At 38.2% G+C, this 20,222-nt stretch overlaps 1 protein-coding gene and 1 long non-coding RNA gene across 3 annotated transcripts; both read left to right on the top strand.

The window, feature by feature from the left end:
* The first annotated feature begins 2,977 nt into the window (after positions 1–2,977).
* Positions 2,978–5,171, top strand: LOC143418361 (uncharacterized). The gene is made up of 2 exons (XR_013098335.1): positions 2,978–4,101; positions 4,531–5,171. It is a non-coding gene; the product is annotated as an uncharacterized LOC143418361 (long non-coding RNA).
* A 4,530-nt stretch (positions 5,172–9,701) lies between these two features.
* On the top strand, positions 9,702–14,375 carry LOC112433415 (uncharacterized). Of its 2 annotated transcripts, XR_013098334.1 has the most exons (3): positions 9,702–12,520; positions 14,057–14,173; positions 14,290–14,375. XR_013098334.1 is itself a non-coding variant. In XM_076883121.1 (2 exons), the coding sequence occupies exons 1-2, from the start codon at positions 9,728–9,730 to the stop codon at positions 14,060–14,062; spliced, it is 2,799 nt and encodes a 932-aa protein (XP_076739236.1). In that variant the 5' UTR covers positions 9,702–9,727; the 3' UTR covers positions 14,063–14,262. The 2 variants fall into 2 exon arrangements, 1 of the variants encoding a protein (XP_076739236.1); XM_076883121.1 differs by lacking the exon at positions 14,290–14,375 and having other exon boundaries at positions 14,057–14,262.
* The last annotated feature ends 5,847 nt before the right edge of the window (positions 14,376–20,222 follow it).

Here is a 20,222-nt window from a genome sequence, read left to right as displayed (position 1 = left end):
ATTATTATTAGTGTGAATGCTTGAAAAGCATTCACAGTATTGTTCTTCTAATCTTTATTATTAGTGTGAATGCTTGAAAAGCATTCACAGTATTGTTGTTGTAATCTTTATTATTATTATTATTATTATTATTATTATATTTTATTCTGTATTCCGTACGTTTTTTGTAATCCTACTCCTTCAAAACCGTTCAACTTAGAAAAACCATTCCAACACCGTTAGATTCCTATTCTTTTGGACAACACTGCTTCCATTTTTCATATTTTTAACATTTATATTTTTAATTTTATTCAACTTTATTCAACAAAAATTTATAATGTATTTCAATGGGGAGACCCTTCAAATCCTCATTCAACTTACTCATTTTTAAACTCTTACTACTTCCACATACATTGACATAGAGCCACCATTCAAACTTTAAAACGAAGACAAGACATTCAACTATTCAACTTGCATTTATCTTTTCAATATCTATTATACTTTTTCTTCAGTTCCAGTTTAAGTTTCATGATGTTTTTTCACCCGTTTCAGAGTTTATAATGGGTGTGTATGGGACGGAATGTTGGGGCTAGAGTGAGGCAGCTCAACTGCTAGAGTGAGAGGAGCAAAAAAAATAATCTTAAAATCTTTTTTAAAACTGCTGCTGTGTCCGCAGCGTTTGCTCTACAGGTATGATTTTACCCTCAAAACGTAGCCATGGCTGTCCTCTTTCATCCAATGTGTTTACTATTGTACTAGGTGTTATGGTTCTTTCATAAATGTCACCAATGCACAGCCTCCTCCCTCCAACTCTTCCATAGACTCTAATGTTAAAATGGCTCAGAAGGTTCGTTTGAAAATCAGAAGAGCATGGTGTCTTTCCACTGTCACCACGTCCATATAATAAACTCCACAGACATGAAAACTGAGAATTTGGTAGACTAGACATTGCTGTCGCTCACAGTGAAAGAATTTTGTCAATACGACTTTTACTTTTCATTTGGGAACGATTTGTTTCGGCCTGACTTTTCTGTTCATTTTAAGCAGCAAAAGTGAGGTGCATGTCTGTGTCCGTGTGTATGGAGCCATTGGGTGCGGTCACTATAGCAACCAGGCTCACACCTGCCTGCTTAACGAGCTCTCCCTGCCACTGTACCAAAATTCATCTTAAACACTTCTCTTTCAACTGCTGCTGTGTCCACAGTGTTAAAGCCATCATTTTACCCTCAAAACGTCGCCATCGTTGTTCTTTTTCCAACATCTTGTCTTTCAAAGCTCAGAGATGTAAACTTTTTAAACTGTGTGGGTCCAAGTGGAGGGATCACATTTTAGTCATTCAGTGATTCAAAGAATATGACCTTTTAATATTCTTTCAGATGTTTTCTGACTCTAAATGTTCTTTTCTCATTTCTTAGGTTTTTCTAATTTACAATTAAAACATTTTCAGCTTTTTTCCAACTTCTTCTTCTGTGTAACCTTCAGCTTTTAGCAGTTCAGCACTTTTGTTTTCAGGTTAAATTCGGGGGTTTTTTTTTATCTCATTCAAAATTTTTAACTTAAATTCAGTAATTATTTCATTTCAATGCATACATTCAGATTCAAGCATTCACACTGCAGTTTCTTCAGAAAATGCACTTTCTAGTTAGTGTGAATGCTTGAAAAGCATTCACAGTATTGTTATTCTAATCTTTATTAGTGTGAATGCTTGAAAAGCATTCACAGTATTGTTGTTGTAATCTTTATTATTATTATTATATTTTATTCTGTATTCCGTACGTTTTTTGTAATCCTACTCCTTCAAAACCGTTCAACTTAGAAAAACCATTCCAACACCGTTAGATTCCTATTCTTTTGGACAACACTGCTTCCATTTTTCATATTTTTAACATTTATATTTTTAATTTTATTCAACTTTATTCAACAAAAATTTATAATGTATTTCAATGGGGAGACCCTTCAAATCCTCATTCAACTTACTCATTTTTAAACTCTTACTACTTCCACATACATTGACATAGAGCCACCATTCAAACTTTAAAACGAAGACAAGACATTCAACTATTCAACTTGCATTTATCTTTTCAATATCTATTATACTTTTTCTTCAGTTCCAGTTTAAGTTTCATGATGTTTTTTCACCCGTTTCAGAGTTTATAATGGGTGTGTATGGGACGGAATGTTGGGGCTAGAGTGAGGCAGCTCAACTGCTAGAGTGAGAGGAGCAAAAAAAATAATCTTAAAATCTTTTTTAAAACTGCTGCTGTGTCCGCAGCGTTTGCTCTACAGGTATGATTTTACCCTCAAAACGTAGCCATGGCTGTCCTCTTTCATCCAATGTGTTTACTATTGTACTAGGTGTTATGGTTCTTTCATAAATGTCACCAATGCACAGCCTCCTCCCTCCAACTCTTCCATAGACTCTAATGTTAAAATGGCTCAGAAGGTTGGTTTGAAAATCAGAAGAGCATGGTGTCTTTACACTGTCACCACGTCCATATAATAAACTCCACAGGCATGAAAACTGAGAATTCAGTAGACTAGAAGCTGCTGTCGCTCACGGTGAAAGAATTTCGTCAATACGATTTGTACTTTTCATATGGGAACGATTTGTTTCGGCCTGACTTTTCTGTTCATTTTAAGCAGCAAAAGTGAGGTGCATGTCTGTGCAGGCTCACACCTGCCTGCTTAACGAGCTCTCTCTCACTCTGCCAAGGTTAAACCTAAAAATGTTAGATTGTAGTAAGATTAACTTTTTCAAAAGTACAATAAGACAGATTTGACAGGGTTTTGCCACAGATTAATAGTTTGTCACTAGTTAGTATATGCCAACTAAGTAGAGCATTGTGATTGGCACAAAGGTTTTTCAGATCTGGGCAGTTGGAGTCAGTTGATGACTTCAAAATCATCCTTTCTGACTGGATAATTAAAGCCCTCAGCATCTATCGGTCTGTAGTTAATTTCCCCACCTTTTAACTAACATTTAACTAACCTAATCTCATTTAATGTCTCTGTTTATAGTCTGTATAGTTTATCTCCCCACGAATACACTCAAAGTAGTCTTAAAATAAAACCCACAAAACAGTTCAAGATTTAATACTTTTTATTTGCTCATTTAATGCCAGTTGCCCTGTTTTTCTGTATGTCACTCATTCGCTTATACTTGGGCAAAAAGGACCAATTTGTACACTAGTATAGTGTATTTTTTCCCTCTATCTCTCTATGTCTGTCACACACAGAGACCAACACACAGACATGTATATGCTCATTATTGCTGTTCAAACTGATGGTCAAATTTCCAAGCACCACCTGAACGCCTCATCTGTTTTTAACCTATCACTGGACCAACTGTCGTCATTCCGCTTTGCTCTCTGCTGTGGTAAGTACAGTACACTCAGTACTGCAGTGTTTTATTTTTATGATGGAAAAAATACATGTTTGACATTTAAACTCACATATCAAGTCCAACAGAGTTAAAAACAATTCAAAGAAGAAAGAAAGAAAAAAGAATAACCTTCGCTATCATTTATATACGTTTATTACGTTTTGCTGTTAGCAGCAGTGCTAACGCTAGCTTCAATGCTAATGCTAGCAACAATGCTAACGCTAGCTATAGTGCTAACACTAGCCTTAGCAGTTGTTAACTGACAAAAATAATATTCCTGTGATATTTCTTGCTGGTCAGTGAGACAAAAGTAAGAAATTAGCTTTATTATTGCCATTGTGGCTCAGTTTTAACAGTAAGAGTGCTAGCGCTAGCAGCATTGCTAGCGCTAGCAGCATTGCTAACGCTAGCTGCAATGCTAACGCTAGCTGCAATGCTAACACTAACTGAAGTGCTAATGCTAGCCGGAATGCTAGCGCTAGCAGCAATGCTAAGGCTAGTAACAGTCTAACAGTAGCCTTACATAAGTGGCAATACTTCAGTTAACTAGTTTGAATTGTAAAATGACTGCTGTATCAGTTGGTGTGCTATATTACTCTATAATTACCCTGCTGACTAGAAGTTCAGTGTATCATGTCGTGTGGGCTTTGTATTTCTGTTAGTCTGATAACACTGTACAGACAACTAACGTATTATTTCTCGTTTCTTTCAGGAACCTGACTGACACTGTGCTTTGCCTGGTAGGTGTGCACATACTGTAAGAGAAGTAGACCAAAATAAAAAAAATAATATGACTAATATAAGCTGTAAAGTGATGGGTTCAAACTTTGTGCTAGACCTTTTAAACACAATTTTATAATAAATACACATAAGTGCAGCTTAACAATTGGGCTAAAATATTTTTTTCGTACATTTTTGTAGTCACACTACATGTGATTAATTAATGATTCACTCAATCATATTTGTATTTAAAAATATTATTGCTGAATTTAATTAAATATTTATTCTTTTAAAAAGTGCCCAATTATGCAACTTTTTGCACATGGCAGCCGACAACAGTTTAGCTTGAATATTTGTTTTGTCCTTTTGCAGTAGTCACATTTAGTTCATACAATTACCATGTGATATAATTTTAATAAAATTATTTTTTTTTCTTGTTTTTTGTTCAGAGTGTGTAGAAGAAGAAGAACAAGGACCAGATCTCCAGTCTTCTCTCTCACATCCCAACCCCCCAACCCCTCTATCCTCTGTCCTGCTCCACCTATTGTCTCTGCCTTCTTTCCATCTGTATTTCACTCTGTGGTTTGTGAGAAATTTTGCCAAACCAACAATCCTTTTGCGGTTTGATTTAAAGCCGTGTCTCTCCTGCTCTGTCTGTTCTCTCTGCTAAATTTTCTCTCTACCTGTTTTTCACTCTTGGCTTGCTGCTGAAAAACGCCAAGCCAACAAAGCAATAAAGAGTGCATATTTTGCCTCAACCTATGAACAAACTGAACAAACAAAGAAAAATCTGCGGTTTGATTTAAAGCCGTGTCTCTCCTGCTCTGTCTGTTCTCACTGCTAAATTTTCTCTCTACCTGTTTTTCACTCTTGGCTTGCTGCTGAAAAACGCCAAGCCATTAAAGCAATAAAGAGTGCATATATTGCCTCTACCTGAGAACAAACTGAACAAACAAAGAAAACTAATTCACGGTTTGATTGTGATTTCCCAGCCGTGTCTCTCCTGCTCTGCCTGTTCTCTCTTCTAAATTTTCTCTCTACCTGTTTTTCACTCTTGGCTTGCTGCTGAAAAATGCCAAGCCAATAAAGAGAGTGCATAATATTCTCTCAACTGAAGAACAAACTGTCAAACGAAAGACAACTGTTTAAGACAAATAAAAACTGAAATATAAAAACAAAGACAACATCTCCTGGTGTGTGCCACTCTTATCTTGTGAACATATTTTCTAAAGACTAAGAAACACTTGCAGGTGTGTGAAAATGCCAAGGAAGCAGAAAAAGTCACAAGCTGCAAAACAACACTGGAAGAAGTTTCATGAGTTTCACAAAGTACCAACATGTGAACAAGCTGAGTTTGATTTTCCTCAGAGCTCTGCAGAAGACAGTGTGTCTACAAAGACCAATTCTGACAGTGTCAAACAGGCAGGTCAACATGTTCCTGCACATGTACAACAGGTATCTTATGCTGATGCTGTAAAGAGTGGACTGCAGCATAAAGTTAATGAACAACATGAGGTGTCAAGTGCCCCACAGGTGGGTTATGCTGACTTTTTGAAAAGAGGCTGTCACAGTGATGTGGCAGGACCATCTCATGCAGAAAGAGTGAACCTTGAAAACCAGCCCTCTATTACACTTGTCTGTGCATCTCACAGCCAGGCACATCCTAAATATGGAGACTCCAGAAACAAGCAGTGCACATGCAACTCACTCACATTTCTTGCATTCCTTCATGAGAATGAAAACATGACTACAGCTGACCTTAATCTGGTCTTGGATAAAGGTGATGTGATGTACAAAGAGGCCAAGAAAAGATTTCCTAAAAATATTCATTTGGCAACCGATGAGCTGCCAGACAAAGTTGATGCTCGCTGGTCTATGTATGATGTCAACATGACACAGCCTTCCCGGTATGGGACATTTGAAGAACCTCCAGAGGAGGCAGTAGATACCTTTCTCAGCTTAGAAGCAGGACTGAGCTGCCTGTTGTCAGATGTGCAGTATGCCTTATTGATTATGAGTGGATTGTGTATCGCAGTGTTCAGATCCACATCAGGCAAATATGGTTTCTTTGATCCACACTCCAGAACACCCAGTGGTCTTCCTCTATTACTACAGTCACGTAATCGTGGTACAGCAGTGATGCTGAAATTCACACTCCTCAGTGACATGATTAAGAGGATCCAAGATTCTTATGAAATGATGGAGATATCACCCTCTTGTAACTATGAACTGAAGCCTGTGCAGTTCTACAGTATGAGCACAGTCAACCTGAGTGATACTATCACAGACACAGTCTGCAGACCAACAGCTGCCACTGCTGTGGCATCTACTCACTCTGATACAACTGTTGATGAAGCAAACTCCTCTACTCCAAGGAGAAACACAACGACTGATCTGACTGAGAACATCTTTTGTCAAATGTCCATTTGTACGCCACCGGTGAAACAAAAAGAAGTTCACGTGACTCAGTTCACATCATATGAAGATCAGAATGAACCTCCTAATATACCAACTGAAGAACTATGCAGTGAATTAAGTTTCCTTCCATCAAGGGATGCTTTTTTATGTCAATCAAATGCTGCAATAACAAATGTTGCTTCCTGTGATCTTTCTGATATAGTTTTACAAAAACTGAAAAAAGTTAATAAACAACAAAGGCACAAAATGAAAAGAAGATTAATGGCATCAGAGAAACCCAGAAATCAGAGAAAAGAAAACCAAAAAAGGAAAGAACGACAAAAGTATGCTTCAAACAAAGAGTACAAAGAAAAGAAAAAGTCTTGCACAAGCGAGGCATATAAAAACAATCCTGAAGTCAGACAGAAAAAACAACAGTATATGAAAAGACGTTACTGTGAAAATGATGAATTCAGACAGAAACAACAGAGATATATTAGAAGACGTTACTGTGAAAATGATGAATTCAGAAAGAAACAAAAACAATATGTTAAAAAACGTTTTTCTGAGAATGCTACAGTTAGAAAGAAACAACAACAATATATTAAAAGACGCTACTGTGAGAACGATGAATTCAGAAAGAAACAACAACAATATATTAAAAGACGCTACTGTGAGAACGATGAATTCAGAAAGAAACAACAACAATATATTAAAAGACGCTACTGTGACAATGCTGAATTTAGACAAAAACAAAAAAACTATATAACTAAAAGGTATCAAGAAAACCCAGAATTCAGAGAGAGACAGAGATCTCGAGTGACTCAGCGTTATGCACGTGACAATGCATTCAGAGTAAGACACAGACAACTAATGAAACAACTAATGCGAGACAGGTATCAAAGTAATCTTGCATTCAGGATTATGCACAACATGAGATGTGCAATGAAAATAAAAAGGAAATACAGATGGGTGAACAGACAAACCCAAGAGAGTGACAACAGTGTGATCAACGAGGCCATATCTGTGTTCAAATCACAAATCAAAGCTGGACCATCATACCCATGTACTGTATGCTTCAAGGCTTCATTTCCAAACCAAGTGCGACCCTGCACAAGGTCAAAGTATGTCAAAAACCCACATGTAGTTACAACATGTTTGACTGGAAGATTTGTTCATGTTTGTGATGAAAACTGCAGAAATGAGCAGTGCAATGTTCCCGATGAGAGAAAGAGAGAGTGGATTTGTCACACCTGCCACAATCATCTTAAAAATGGATCCATGCCAGCGCTTGCTGTTGCCAATAAACTGGATCTTGCTGATACTCCACCTGAACTGTCTGATCTCAACATACTGGAGAGACATCTCATAGCCAAGTGCATACCATTTGCCAAGATCATTCCTCTTCCCAAAGGCAGACAAAGAGCAATTAGAGGAAATGTGGTCTGTGTCCCATCAGAGGTACAGGAAACTGTTGAAACACTACCTCGATTGAGAATTAATTCTCAGGTGATCAGAGTAAAATTGAAGAGACGCTTGTCTTACAAAGGTCATCAGCTGTTTCAGACTGTAAGCTGGTCTAAACTTGTGCAAGCACTGCATAAACTCAAGCAGATTCATCCACAGTATAAGGATGTGAGCATCAGAGATGATGCTGAGCTGTGTGATCCAACTCTTCCTGATGAAGATGATGAGGATGATGATGATGAAAACATGAATGAGGACGATTATGATGAGGCTGATTTAATGGAAATTGACAGCTGTGAGAAAAATGCACTGAGTGAAGCACAAAATATAAATGAACAGGACATTGACATGTTACCCTGTGATGGTGAACAATCGCATGAACAGATGAGAGATGATTCAGAGCAAGCAGATGGACTGACTAATGGTGGTTTTGCACTCGAGTCCTGTTTGCAGCCCCCTGATGTGGCTGAGGAGATATTATGTTTCAGTGAAGGAATCTACTCTGTTGCTCCTGCAGAGAGAAACAATCCAATAAGTTTTTTCAAAACACCTAAACTGGAGGCCATGGCCTTCCCTGTGCAGTTTCCTACAGGCCAAAACACACTTGATGAAAGAAGGCTGATCAAAGTATCCCCCAGTGGGTATTTCAAATCAAGACTTTTCTGCATTGATGATCGTTTTGCCAAAGACACAAACTATTTATTCTTTGCACAGTTTGTGACTGAAATACACTTGGCTACATCCAGCATGACAGTACAGTTAAGGAAGGCAAAGCCTCTGACCAGAGATGGTAGAAAAATAACCTCAGGCATGTTACAAGATAAACATGAGGTGGAGAAACTGGTGCGAAATAAAGATGCAGTGAGATTCATGCAGCCTCTGAGAGGAACCCCAGCCTATTGGGAGAAAACAACAAGAGATCTTTTTGCCATGATCAGACAGTTGGGAACTCCCACGTTCTTTTGCACATTTTCAGCTGCTGAAATGCGCTGGCCTGAAGTGATCGAGGCAATAACAAGGCAGCAAGGTGAACAAGTGAATTTTGAAGGACTCGACTGGTCAGCAAAGTGTGACATCCTGAGAAGCAATCCTGTCACAACAATGCGCATGTTTGACAAGAGAGTTGAAGCATTATTCAGAGATTTACTCTTATCTCCCGCAGAGCCACTTGGCAAAGTCATTGACTACTTTTACAGAGTTGAGTTTCAGCACAGAGGAAGCCCACACATACACTGCCTCCTGTGGGTAGAAGGTGCTCCTGTGTTTGAGGAGGATGATGAGCAAACTGTTCTTGATTTTATAAACAAATACATCACAGCTCAGCTGCCTGATCCACATAAACAACCTGAACTGTACAAAAAAGTAACAGAAGTGCAAAAACACAGTAAGAACCACACAAAGACGTGCTTTAGGAGTTTAAGCTCCGGGTGCCGTTTTGGTTTTCCCAAACCACCCTGCAATGAGACAATGATCACAAGACCCAGTGAGGATGATGCACTGGAAGTAGAAACGGCAAAGAACAAGCTCAGACCACTGAACCAGCTGCTGAATGAACCTGAAACTGCTTCCATGAGTTTAGAGCAGCTCTTGGAAAGATGCAAGTTGACACATGCAGAATATGAGAGATACCTGAATAAAATGAACATGAGGAGTACAATCATACTAAAGCGTGATCCAAAAGACTCTTGGATAAACGGCTATAATCCACATCTGCTTGAAGCCTGGAACAGTAATATCGACATAAGCTTTGTTTTAGATGCTTTTGGTGCTGCAAATTATTTAATGAAATATATATCAAAAAAAGAGGGCGGGCTATCTGAGTACCTGAAAACTGTCATTGAGAACTCCAATAAGGACAGTGTAAATGAGTGCGATGAAATGAGAGCCGTCATGCAGGCATATTCAAAGAAGCGAGAGATCAGTGCACAGGAGTGTGTTGCTCGTGCATGTGGTCTTCACATGAAGCAATGCTCACGTGCTGTAATATTCATTCCAACTGATGATAATCCTGTGAAAATGAGTCGTCCCCTGTCAGTTCTGGACAACACAACACCTGAGTCTTCCAATGTTTGGATGACATCTTTGAATGACAAATACAAAGCCAGACCTGAAACACCAGAGTATGAGGAGATGTGCATGGCAGACTTTGCTGCTACTTGCAGGATTGTCTATGGCCAACAGAAAAAAGGTAAAGATGTTTTGCCCCTTCTCAATGAGATGGGGTTTGTGCAAAGGCGCAAAAACAATAAGCCTGCTATCATCAGATTTCACCGCTGCTCACAAGAAAAACATCCAGAGCAATATTACGGAAGACTGCTTAAACTGTACCTTCCTCATCGTTCAGACCACGAACTGAAAACACCATCGTTGCCAACCTATCAGGCTTTCTATGGTGCTGGCTGTGTACAGCTACCAGGTACTGACCATCTTGAGTACGTGCAACACATTGTCAAAAGAAACAGAGAAAAATATGAGAAAAACAGTGAGGAGATCGAGAGCGCTGTTGAGGAATATGAGCAGAACAGAGGTGTGACTGACGAATGGTGTAATCTGGCACCTGAATCAGATCTCGTAAGGTTGCCACTTGTTGAACAAGAAAGAGAGCGAGACAATGAAAATGAACAGGAAGATGTGCCCGACTACAGCCGTCAGGCTGATGCTTCAACAGAAGTCAGAGCCATCAGGGAACCCCCTGCTATTGATCCCACATTGTTACGTCAGATGTTTCAGAATCTGAACAAGAAGCAAGCCTGCATATTTTATGCAGTTAGAGACTGGTGCATTAAAAGAGTCTGTGCTCTAAATCCAGAGCAGTTTTTCTTTTATATTAATGGTGGTGCTGGAACAGGAAAATCACATCTTATCAAATGCATCTACTCAGAAGCATCTAAGATACTGAGCAAAGTGCCCAGATATGCAGACGACGTTGACATATCAAAACCCACTGTCCTGTTAACTGCTTTCACTGGGACTGCAGCTTTTAACATTTCTGGAACAACACTGCATTCTCTTCTCAAGCTGCCTAGAAGCTTAAAACCTCCCATTCAGGGACTTGGCAATCAGCTGGATGAAGTCAGATCAGAACTTTTGAATGCTGAAATAATCGTCATTGACGAAGTGTCTATGGTGTCAAGACATCTGTTTGCATATGTAGATGCAAGACTCAAACAGATCAAAGGGACTCGGAGACCCTTTGGAGGCATGTCAGTCATTGCTGTCGGAGACTTCTATCAGCTACCCCCAGTGCGACAGTCTAAACCTCTCTGTGTGCACGACCCGTCTGAGATCGACCTGTGGCGGGAGCATTTTCAGATGATCACTCTGACTGAGATTATGCGTCAGAAAGATGATGTTGTCTTTGCAGAGATGCTGAACAGAATTCGTGTGAAAGGAAAGTTGGATGAGCTTTGCGAAGCAGATAGAAATTTGTTGTCACAGGCCATAACTGAACCAGCCCATTGTCCAACTGATGCGTTGCACATTTTTGCAACTAATAAAGAAGTGGATGCACACAACTCTGCAACACTGGCTCTGCTCCACACTCATATCATTGACATCCATGCAGATGATTATAGAAAAGATCCTAGAACTGGCAGAATGGCACTTCAAGACAGACCGTTGAAAGGAGGTAAAAACGAGTTACCAGACACACTGAAAGTTGCAGAAGGAGCTCGTGTCATGCTCACCAGAAACATTGACATACAAAATGGTTTGGTTAATGGAGCTTTTGGAATACTACTTAGAGTAGTTCACTCTGAAAACGACCAACACATCATCAAGCTTGGACTTAAAATGGATAATGAGACATCTGGAAAGAATAACCGCACACCAGCAGACGACATGGTGTACATTGAGAGAGCAGAGGAGAATCTGAAGCAGAAAGGAGTGGTACGAAGACAGTTCCCAGTGAAGCTGGCCTTTGCATGTACAATACATAAGGTACAGGGTATGACAACTACATCAGCTGTTGTCTCTCTTAAGAGCATTTTTGAGCCCGGCATGGCCTACGTAGCTGTCAGTAGAGTGACGTCTCTCAGTGGACTGTATCTTCTTGATATGGAAGAGAAAAAAATATTCACCAACCCAGAAATCACTGCAGCGCTTGAGAACATGAGACAAGCCAACCTTGATGACATGATGCCTCTTCTACACGTGAGGCAAACACTGAGCAGGTCAGAGGTTTTCACCATTGTTCATCATAATACAGAGGGACTGCCAGCTCACATTAATGACATCAAAAGTCACCATGAATTGTGTCTAGCAGATGTTTTGTGCCTAACAGAAACACACCTGCGGGGCTCTTTTGTCGCAGAGAGTCTCCACTTGGAAAATTACAATTTGTTCAAACGCAACAGACACCTGTCCTACACAAACTTTCCCCAGATGGCAAACAGAAGTGGTGGTGGAGTTGCTGTTTATGTGAAAAGTGACATTCAAGTGCATGAAAAACAGTACATCCATAATGTAACTGACCTTGAATTTCTGGCTTTAAAGGTTGAAGCACCAGTCAGTGCTCTGATTGCAGTTGTATACAGACCTCCAGACTACACTCTGAGGCCATTCCTGAAAAACCTGGTAAGCCTATTAGACTCATTGGAGATCATGGACTGTCATCCCATCATAGTTTGTGGTGATTTTAATGAGAATGTTTTATCCAGTGCAAACAAACCAATCCTGGAGCTGTTTGAGTCTAGGGGATACGCACAGGTCATCACTGCCCCTACCACAGAGAAGAACACACTGCTTGACCTAATTTTCATTTCTCAGTCAGATCGATGTCTCCATTCTGGAGTCATGAAGACATACCATAGTTACCATGACCCAGTATACTGTGTATTGTCCTGTGATGATTCATGATCTAGATCTTTGAATACAGTAAGTAATTTCTATATTTTTGAATGACTTAAGAAAGTAGAGCGATATTTAAAAGTTGACGCCCTGCATTGCAGTATAATGTTTGAATTGTTTACATAAAATACAATTACATGAATTAAGTAATGATATCAGTAAAAGATGACAATTTTATTTATTACAGAAAATCTAAAATTCACTAACAGTAACCTATAAATGTCAGAAAAATCAAATATAGCAGTTTAAAATGAATAGTGTAGGCATATCCTCTCTGCAGCCAGGCTTCAACATCCTGCCAGGCTGCCCCAGTCTCACTGTGGCTGGGAGGGAGGGAGGGTGGACCAGAGGATTGCCTACACAACACATAAATGTTCAACAGCTTCTTCATTGTTTCTGAGAGAACAATAATGACTAAAGGTTGCTTTTTAAAAAAACAAACAAACAAACAAACAAACCTAATTACAGCAATAATGACAGTTAAGCCACTTTATGTGTGCCTCTATTTTGAAATACTATTTACAAAAATGTTATTATTTTGGTTTGTTATAAACTTTAAACTTTTTCAAAAGTATACGATTATATTTTTGGACAAATCTTTCGATGAAACATACATTTTTATGAGCTTTTATCATGTTTCGGCCAGTGCAATCATCAGGGTGGGTCTGGGTTGATAACTGCACATTTCTGGCCAGAAATGTTTCAGCAGTGTTACATATGTAGTGCATATGTTACACTTGCTTTCTGTTACCAGCTGATACCCTACATTTGTATAGACATTGGATGGTGTGAGGTTGGGGAGTTGAGTGGGGGGGGGGGGTTTACGGTGGGAGCTGAGGGGGGGGGAGGGTGTTAGGTTTCCTTTTTTCTTTTTCTTTTTTAAGAGAGACACAGTCCTCCTGTGTCTTCTCCAAGCTTCACATGTAAGATCCAACAGTGTGAAGCACATAGCAGCTAGAAACTGTAATGCCACAGATCAGAGAGGCTTCATCATCACCATCTTCATCGCCGTACGATCAGAGCGTGAGACTTCACATCTGGAGCACAGGAGAGATTCTGTGATAAGTCCTCCTTCTAGCTTGTCCCACAAGCAGTCGGTGAGATTTACTCACAACAAAAAGGGTTAATGACATAATTTCCATGAAAACATGTATTCATTCTTTGTAAAGTGTTTAAATTGTGTTTTCACTTGACCTTAGGAGTGTTAGAGTGTATTGTAATGTCTGTACTCAGGTGTTTCCCTCTGTGATCCATCCCCATCAGAGCTGAGACACTCAGGACTGAACAGACTGCACAGTTTCTGTGACCGAGCCTCCAAAACACCTTCTTTGAAACCACTCATGATAGAAGGGCTTCATATTTGCAGCAGCACTACTACAGGTATTCAGTTTATTACAGGATGTGTTTGTTTCTTAGGACCAGCTCTGAGTGCACACTACCTAACATATACACCTTTCTGTTCATTACAAACCAACTACTCTGGATCACACGGCCAGTTGGCAGGAATGTTGCTGCAGGAAAACATCCCTGGAGATCACCATCATTGTCAGACTGACTGTGCCTCCTCTGTGCAGTGTCAAGATCCTCCCTAAATGAGTGTGTAAGTTAACATTTTCATTATTTTATTCCCTTTGACAAGACAAGTATCACTGATATTTACATTTACAACTACATATGTTCCCGTTTTCTGCTCTTCTTTTAAAGTCCTCAGCTATCCTGCTTCTGTGCTGCTTGCCACACATCAAACACTGGCCGGATGACAGGGAGGATCCACTCTGAAGTCACTGGACGTGATGAGGATCATATGGGACTTCATAGTTTCACAGAAACATTGTGCTCTGTGATTACAGGTTTTAAATGGACATAATGACTGCCTCTCTCTGATCAACAGGCTAAAGGATTGTTTTCATTGTTAGTGCTCTGTACAATGTATGCTTATTTAATATTTCATCACAGAGCAAACCTTTATTTATTTAACATTTTTTTATTTTGTTTTAATGTTGAATTAACTGTGGGGATTTTTTTAAGTGGGCACTTGGGATGTCATATGACCAGAAATGTGGTAACTGGAATTCAACAGTATGGAAGAAAAAATCTGCTGAGAACGAAACACATACAAAAACCCCCAAGAAAATTCAAATTCATTCCATGTAATCCAATCTAAAACATTTTAAACTGCTGAACAGCAACACAAACAGTGTTAAAAAACAGTGTTAACAGAATGATTATGATGATTTTGTACCAAAGTTTCAGGTCACATGGCACACCTAGTGTGTAGTGTGGGGTATCAGCTGGTAAGTATAGGTTTTTTCATATTTGTGTCCTTAGAGTTCAGATAGATAAAGACTTGTGTATAATAATTAGTCATAACCACAACTCAAAGTCAGGGACTAACTAAATTTGGGACTTTGTGTCTGAGCCCAGGTTAAAACAATGTGTAAAAAAGCATTTAGTGGCATGGCTGAACAATGCTGTATTGATACTTATTTATCCATGTTCACAAAAAGGACTAATGTGTTTATTTGATTATTTGCATGTGTTAAACTGTGTCACCACCTTAGGCTTTCATTTGAGTTTACTCACAAATCTCTATACAGTTCTCTTTTACCACTGTGTGGACTCTGTTTACATTAAAACATAAAGAAGAATGAGTAATAAAAAGATGTGTAGACAGATCAGAAGATTAAGTAGACCGATAGAAACAGCTGTTCAGCCATGTTCTAAGAAACCAACACAATTTAAAGGTTCAGGATTGTGGTTTTAAAAGTTGAATTTTCATGTATTTCATATGTTGCTCATTATTTTTTATTTAGTTATTTAATTTAGTTATTTTTCTTTATTCTACCAGTCCTTTTCAGAAAGAAGCTGTAAAATATGACTTAAGATTTTTATGTTATTTTCTATGACATACAAAACAAATTGATGTATGTAATACTATTAAACATGATATACACATGTGTATATGTCTGAAAAACATCATGCTGTATATTAAAGTTTGTATTTTCTGCAGAATGTTTGTTCTTCTTTTAAGTTCATTTCAATTAGAAGAATATGAACTTTTAATATTCATTCAGAGGTTTTCTGACTCTAAATGTTCTTTTCTCATTTCTTAGGGTTTTCTAATTTACATTTAAAACATTTTCAGCTTTTTTCCAACTTCTGCTTCTGTGTAACCTTCAGCTTTTAGCAGTTCAGCACCTTTGTTTTCAGGTTAAATTCGTTTTTTGTTTTTTTTTTTAATCTCATTCAATATTTTTAACTCAAAATTCAGCAATTAATTCATTTCAGTGCATACATTCAGATTCAAGCATTCACACTGCAGTTTCTTCAGAAAATGCACTTTCTAGTTATTAGTGTGAATGCTTGAAAAGCATTCACAGTATTGTTCTTCTAATCTTTATTATTATTATATTTTATCTATTCCGTACGTTTTTTGTACTCCTACTCCTTCAAAACCGTTCAACTTAGAAAAACCATTCAAACACCATTAGATTCCTATTCTTTTGGACATGACTGCTTCTACTTTTCTCATTTTTAACATTTATATTTTTAATTTTATTCAACTTTATTCAACAAAAATTTCCCATGTATTTCAATGGGGAGACCCTTCAAATTCTCATTCAACTTACTCATTTTTAAACTCTTACTACTTCCACATACATTGACATAGAGCCACCATTCAAACTTTAAAACGAAGACAAGACATTCAACTATTCAACTTGTATTTATCTTTTCAATATCTATTATACTTTTTCTTCAGTTCCAGTTTAAGTTTCATGATGTTTTTTCACCCGTTTCAGAGTTTATAATGGGTGTGTATGGGACGGAATGTTGGGGCTAGAGTGAGAGAGCTCAACTGCTAGAGTGAGAGGAGCAAAAAAATTAATCTTAAAATATTTTTTAAAACTGCTGCTGTGTCCACAGCGTTTGCTCTACAGGTATGATTTTACCCTCAAAACGTAGCCATCGCTGTCCTCTTTCATCCAATGTGTTTACTATTGTACTAGGTGTTATGGTTCTTTCATAAATGTCACCAATGCACAGCCTCCTCCCTCCAACTCTTCCATAGACTCTAATGTTAAAATGGCTCAGAAGGTTCGTTTGAAAATCAGAAGAGCATGGTGTCTTTCCACTGTCACCACGTCCATATAATAAGCTCCACAGGCATGAAAACTGAGAATTAGGTAGACTAGACATTGCTGTCGCTCACGGTGAAAGAATTTTGTCAATACGACTTTTACTTTTCATTTGGGAGCGATTTGTTTCGGCCTGACTTTTCTGTTCATTTTAAGCAGCAAAAGTGAGGCGCATGTCTGTGTACGTGTGTATGGAGCCATTGGGTGCGGTCACTATAGCAACCAGGCTCACACCTGCCTGCTTAACGAGCTCTGCCTGCCACTGTACCAAGATTCATCTTAAGCACTTCTCTTTCAACTGCTGCTGTGTCCACAGTGTTACAGCCATCATTTTACCCTCAAATTGTCGCCATTATTGTTCTCTTTCCAACACCGTATCTTTCAAAGCTCAGGCATTTAAACTTTTTAAACTGTGTGGATCAAAGTGGAGGGATCACATTTGAGTCATTCAGTGATTCAAAGAATATGACCTTTTAATATTCATTCAGATGTTTTCTGACTCTAAATGTTCTTTTCTCATTTCTTAGGGTTTTCTAATTTACATTTAAAACATTTTCAGTTTTTTTCCAACTCCTTCTTCTGTGTAACCTTCAGCTTTTAGCAGTTCAGCACCTTTGTTTTCAGGTTAAATTCGTTTTTTTTTTTGTTTTTTTTTTAATCTCATTCAATATTTTTAACTCAAAATTCAGCAATTAATTCATTTCAGTGCATACATTCAGATTCAAGCATTCACACTGCAGTTTCTTCAGAAAATGCACTTTCTAGTTATTATTATTATATTTTATTCTGTATTCCGTACGTTTTTTGTAATCCTATAACTTCAAAACCGTTCAACTTAGAAAAACCATTCAAACACCGTTAGATTCCTATTCTTTTGGACAACACTGCTTCTATTTTTCATATTTTTAACATTTATATTTTTAATTTTATTCAACTTTATTCAACAAAAATTTATAATGTATTTCAATGGGGAGACCCTTCAAATCCTCATTCAACTTACTCATTTTTAAACTCTTACTACTTCCACATACATTGACATAGAGCCACCATTCAAACTTTAAAACGAAGACAAGACATTCAACTATTCAACTTGTATTTATCTTTTCAATATCTATTATACTTTTTCTTCAGTTCCAGTTTAAGTTTCATGATGTTTTTTCAGCCGTTTCAGAGTTTATAATGGGTGTGTATGGGACGGAATGTTGGGGCTAGAGTGAGGCAGCTCAACTGCTAGAGTGAGAGGAGCAAAAAAATTAATCTTAAAATCTTTTTTAAAACTGCTGCTGTGTCCACAGCGTTTGCTCTACAGGTATGATTTTACCCTCAAAACGTAGCCATCGCTGTCCTCTTTCATCCAATGTGTTTACTATTGTACTAGGTGTTATGGTTTTTTCATAAATGTCACCAATGCACAGCCTCCTCCCTCCAACTCTTCCATAGACTCTAATGTTAAAATGGCTCAGAAGGTTCGTTTGAAAATCAGAAGAGCATGGTGTCTTTCCACTGTCACCACGTCCATATAATAAACTCCACAGGCATGAAAACTGAGAATTCAGTAGACTAGAAGCTGCTGTCGCTCACGGTGAAAGAATTTTGTCAATACGACTTTTACTTTTCATTTGGGAACGATTTGTTTCGGCCTGATTTTTCTGTTCATTTTAAGGAGCAAAAGTGAGGCGCATGTCTGTGTACGTGTGTATGGAGCCATTGGGTGCGGTCACTATAGCAACCAGGCTCACACCTGCCTGCTTAACGAGCTCTGCCTGCCACTGTACCAAGATTCATCTTAAGCACTTCTCTTTCAACTGCTGCTGTGTCCACAGTGTTACAGCCATCATTTTACCCTCAAATTGTCGCCATTACTGTTCTCTTTCCAACACCGTATCTTTCAAAGCTCAGGCATTTAAACTTTTTAAACTGTGTGGATCAAAGTGGAGGGATCACATTTGAGTCATTCAGTGATTCAAAGAATATGACCTTTTAATATTCATTCAGATGTTTTCTGACTCTAAATGTTCTTTTCTCATTTCTTAGGGTTTTCTAATTTACATTTAAAACATTTTCAGTTTTTTTCCAACTCCTTCTTCTGTGTAACCTTCAGCTTTTAGCAGTTCAGCACCTTTGTTTTCAGGTTAAATTCGTTTTTTTTTTTTTTGTTTTTTTTTAATCTCATTCAATATTTTTAACTCAAAATTCAGCAATTAATTCATTTCAGTGCATACATTCAGATTCAAGCATTCACACTGCAGTTTCTTCAGAAAATGCACTTTCTAGTTATTATATTTTATTCTGTATTCCGTACGTTTTTTGTAATCCTACTCCTTCAAAACCGTTCAACTTAGAAAAACCATTCAAACACCGTTAGATTCCTATTCTTTTGGACAACACTGCTTCTATTTTTCATATTTTTAACATTTATATTTTTAATTTTATTCAACTTTATTCAACAAAAATTTATAATGTATTTCAATGGGGAGACCCTTCAAATCCTCATTCAACTTACTCATTTTTAAACTCTTACTACTTCCACATACATTGACATAGAGCCACCATTCAAACTTTAAAACGAAGACAAGACATTCAACTATTCAACTTGTATTTATCTTTTCAATATCTATTATACTTTTTCTTCAGTTCCAGTTTAAGTTTCATGATGTTTTTTCACCCGTTTCAGAGTTTATAATGGGTGTGTATGGGACGGAATGTTGGGGCTAGAGTGAGGCAGCTCAACTGCTAGAGTGAGAGGAGCAAAAAAATTAATCTTAAAATCTTTTTTAAAACTGCTGCTGTGTCTGCAGCGTTTGCTCTACAGGTATGATTTTACCCTCAAAACGTAGCCATGGCTGTCCTCTTTCATCCAATGTGTTTACTATTGTCCTAGGTGTTATGGTTCTTTCATAAATGTCACCAATGCACAGCCTCCTCCCTCCAACTCTTCCATAGACTCTAATGTTAAAACGGCTCAGAAGGTTGGTTTGAAAATCAGAAGAGCATGGTGTCTTTACACTGTCACCACGTCCATATAATAAACTCCACAGGCATGAAAACTGAGAATTAGGTAGACTAGACATTGCTGCCGCTCACGGTGAAAGAATTTCGTCAATACGACTTTTACTTTTCATTTGGGAGCGATTTGTTTCGGCCTGACTTTTCTGTTCATTTTAAGCAGCAAAAGTGAGGCGCATGTCTGTGTACGTGTGTATGGAGCCATTGGGTGCAGTCACTATAGCAACCAGGCTCACACCTGCCTGCTTAACGAGCTCTGCCTGCCACTGTACCAAGATTCATCTTTA

The sequence above is a fragment of the Maylandia zebra genome, linkage group LG4, assembly GCF_041146795.1.
Source record: "Maylandia zebra isolate NMK-2024a linkage group LG4, Mzebra_GT3a, whole genome shotgun sequence".
In the NCBI taxonomy this organism is placed as follows: Eukaryota; Metazoa; Chordata; class Actinopteri; order Cichliformes; family Cichlidae; genus Maylandia; species Maylandia zebra.
Note: the sequence above shows the minus strand (reverse complement) of the source record. Positions and strands in the feature narration are given on the sequence as shown.

Bases quoted from the DNA above. Each gene is read 5' to 3' on its own strand.
- LOC112433415 (XM_076883121.1), top strand. From the start codon at position 9,728: ATGAAATATATATCAAAAAAAGAGGGCGGGCTATCTGAGTACCTGAAA.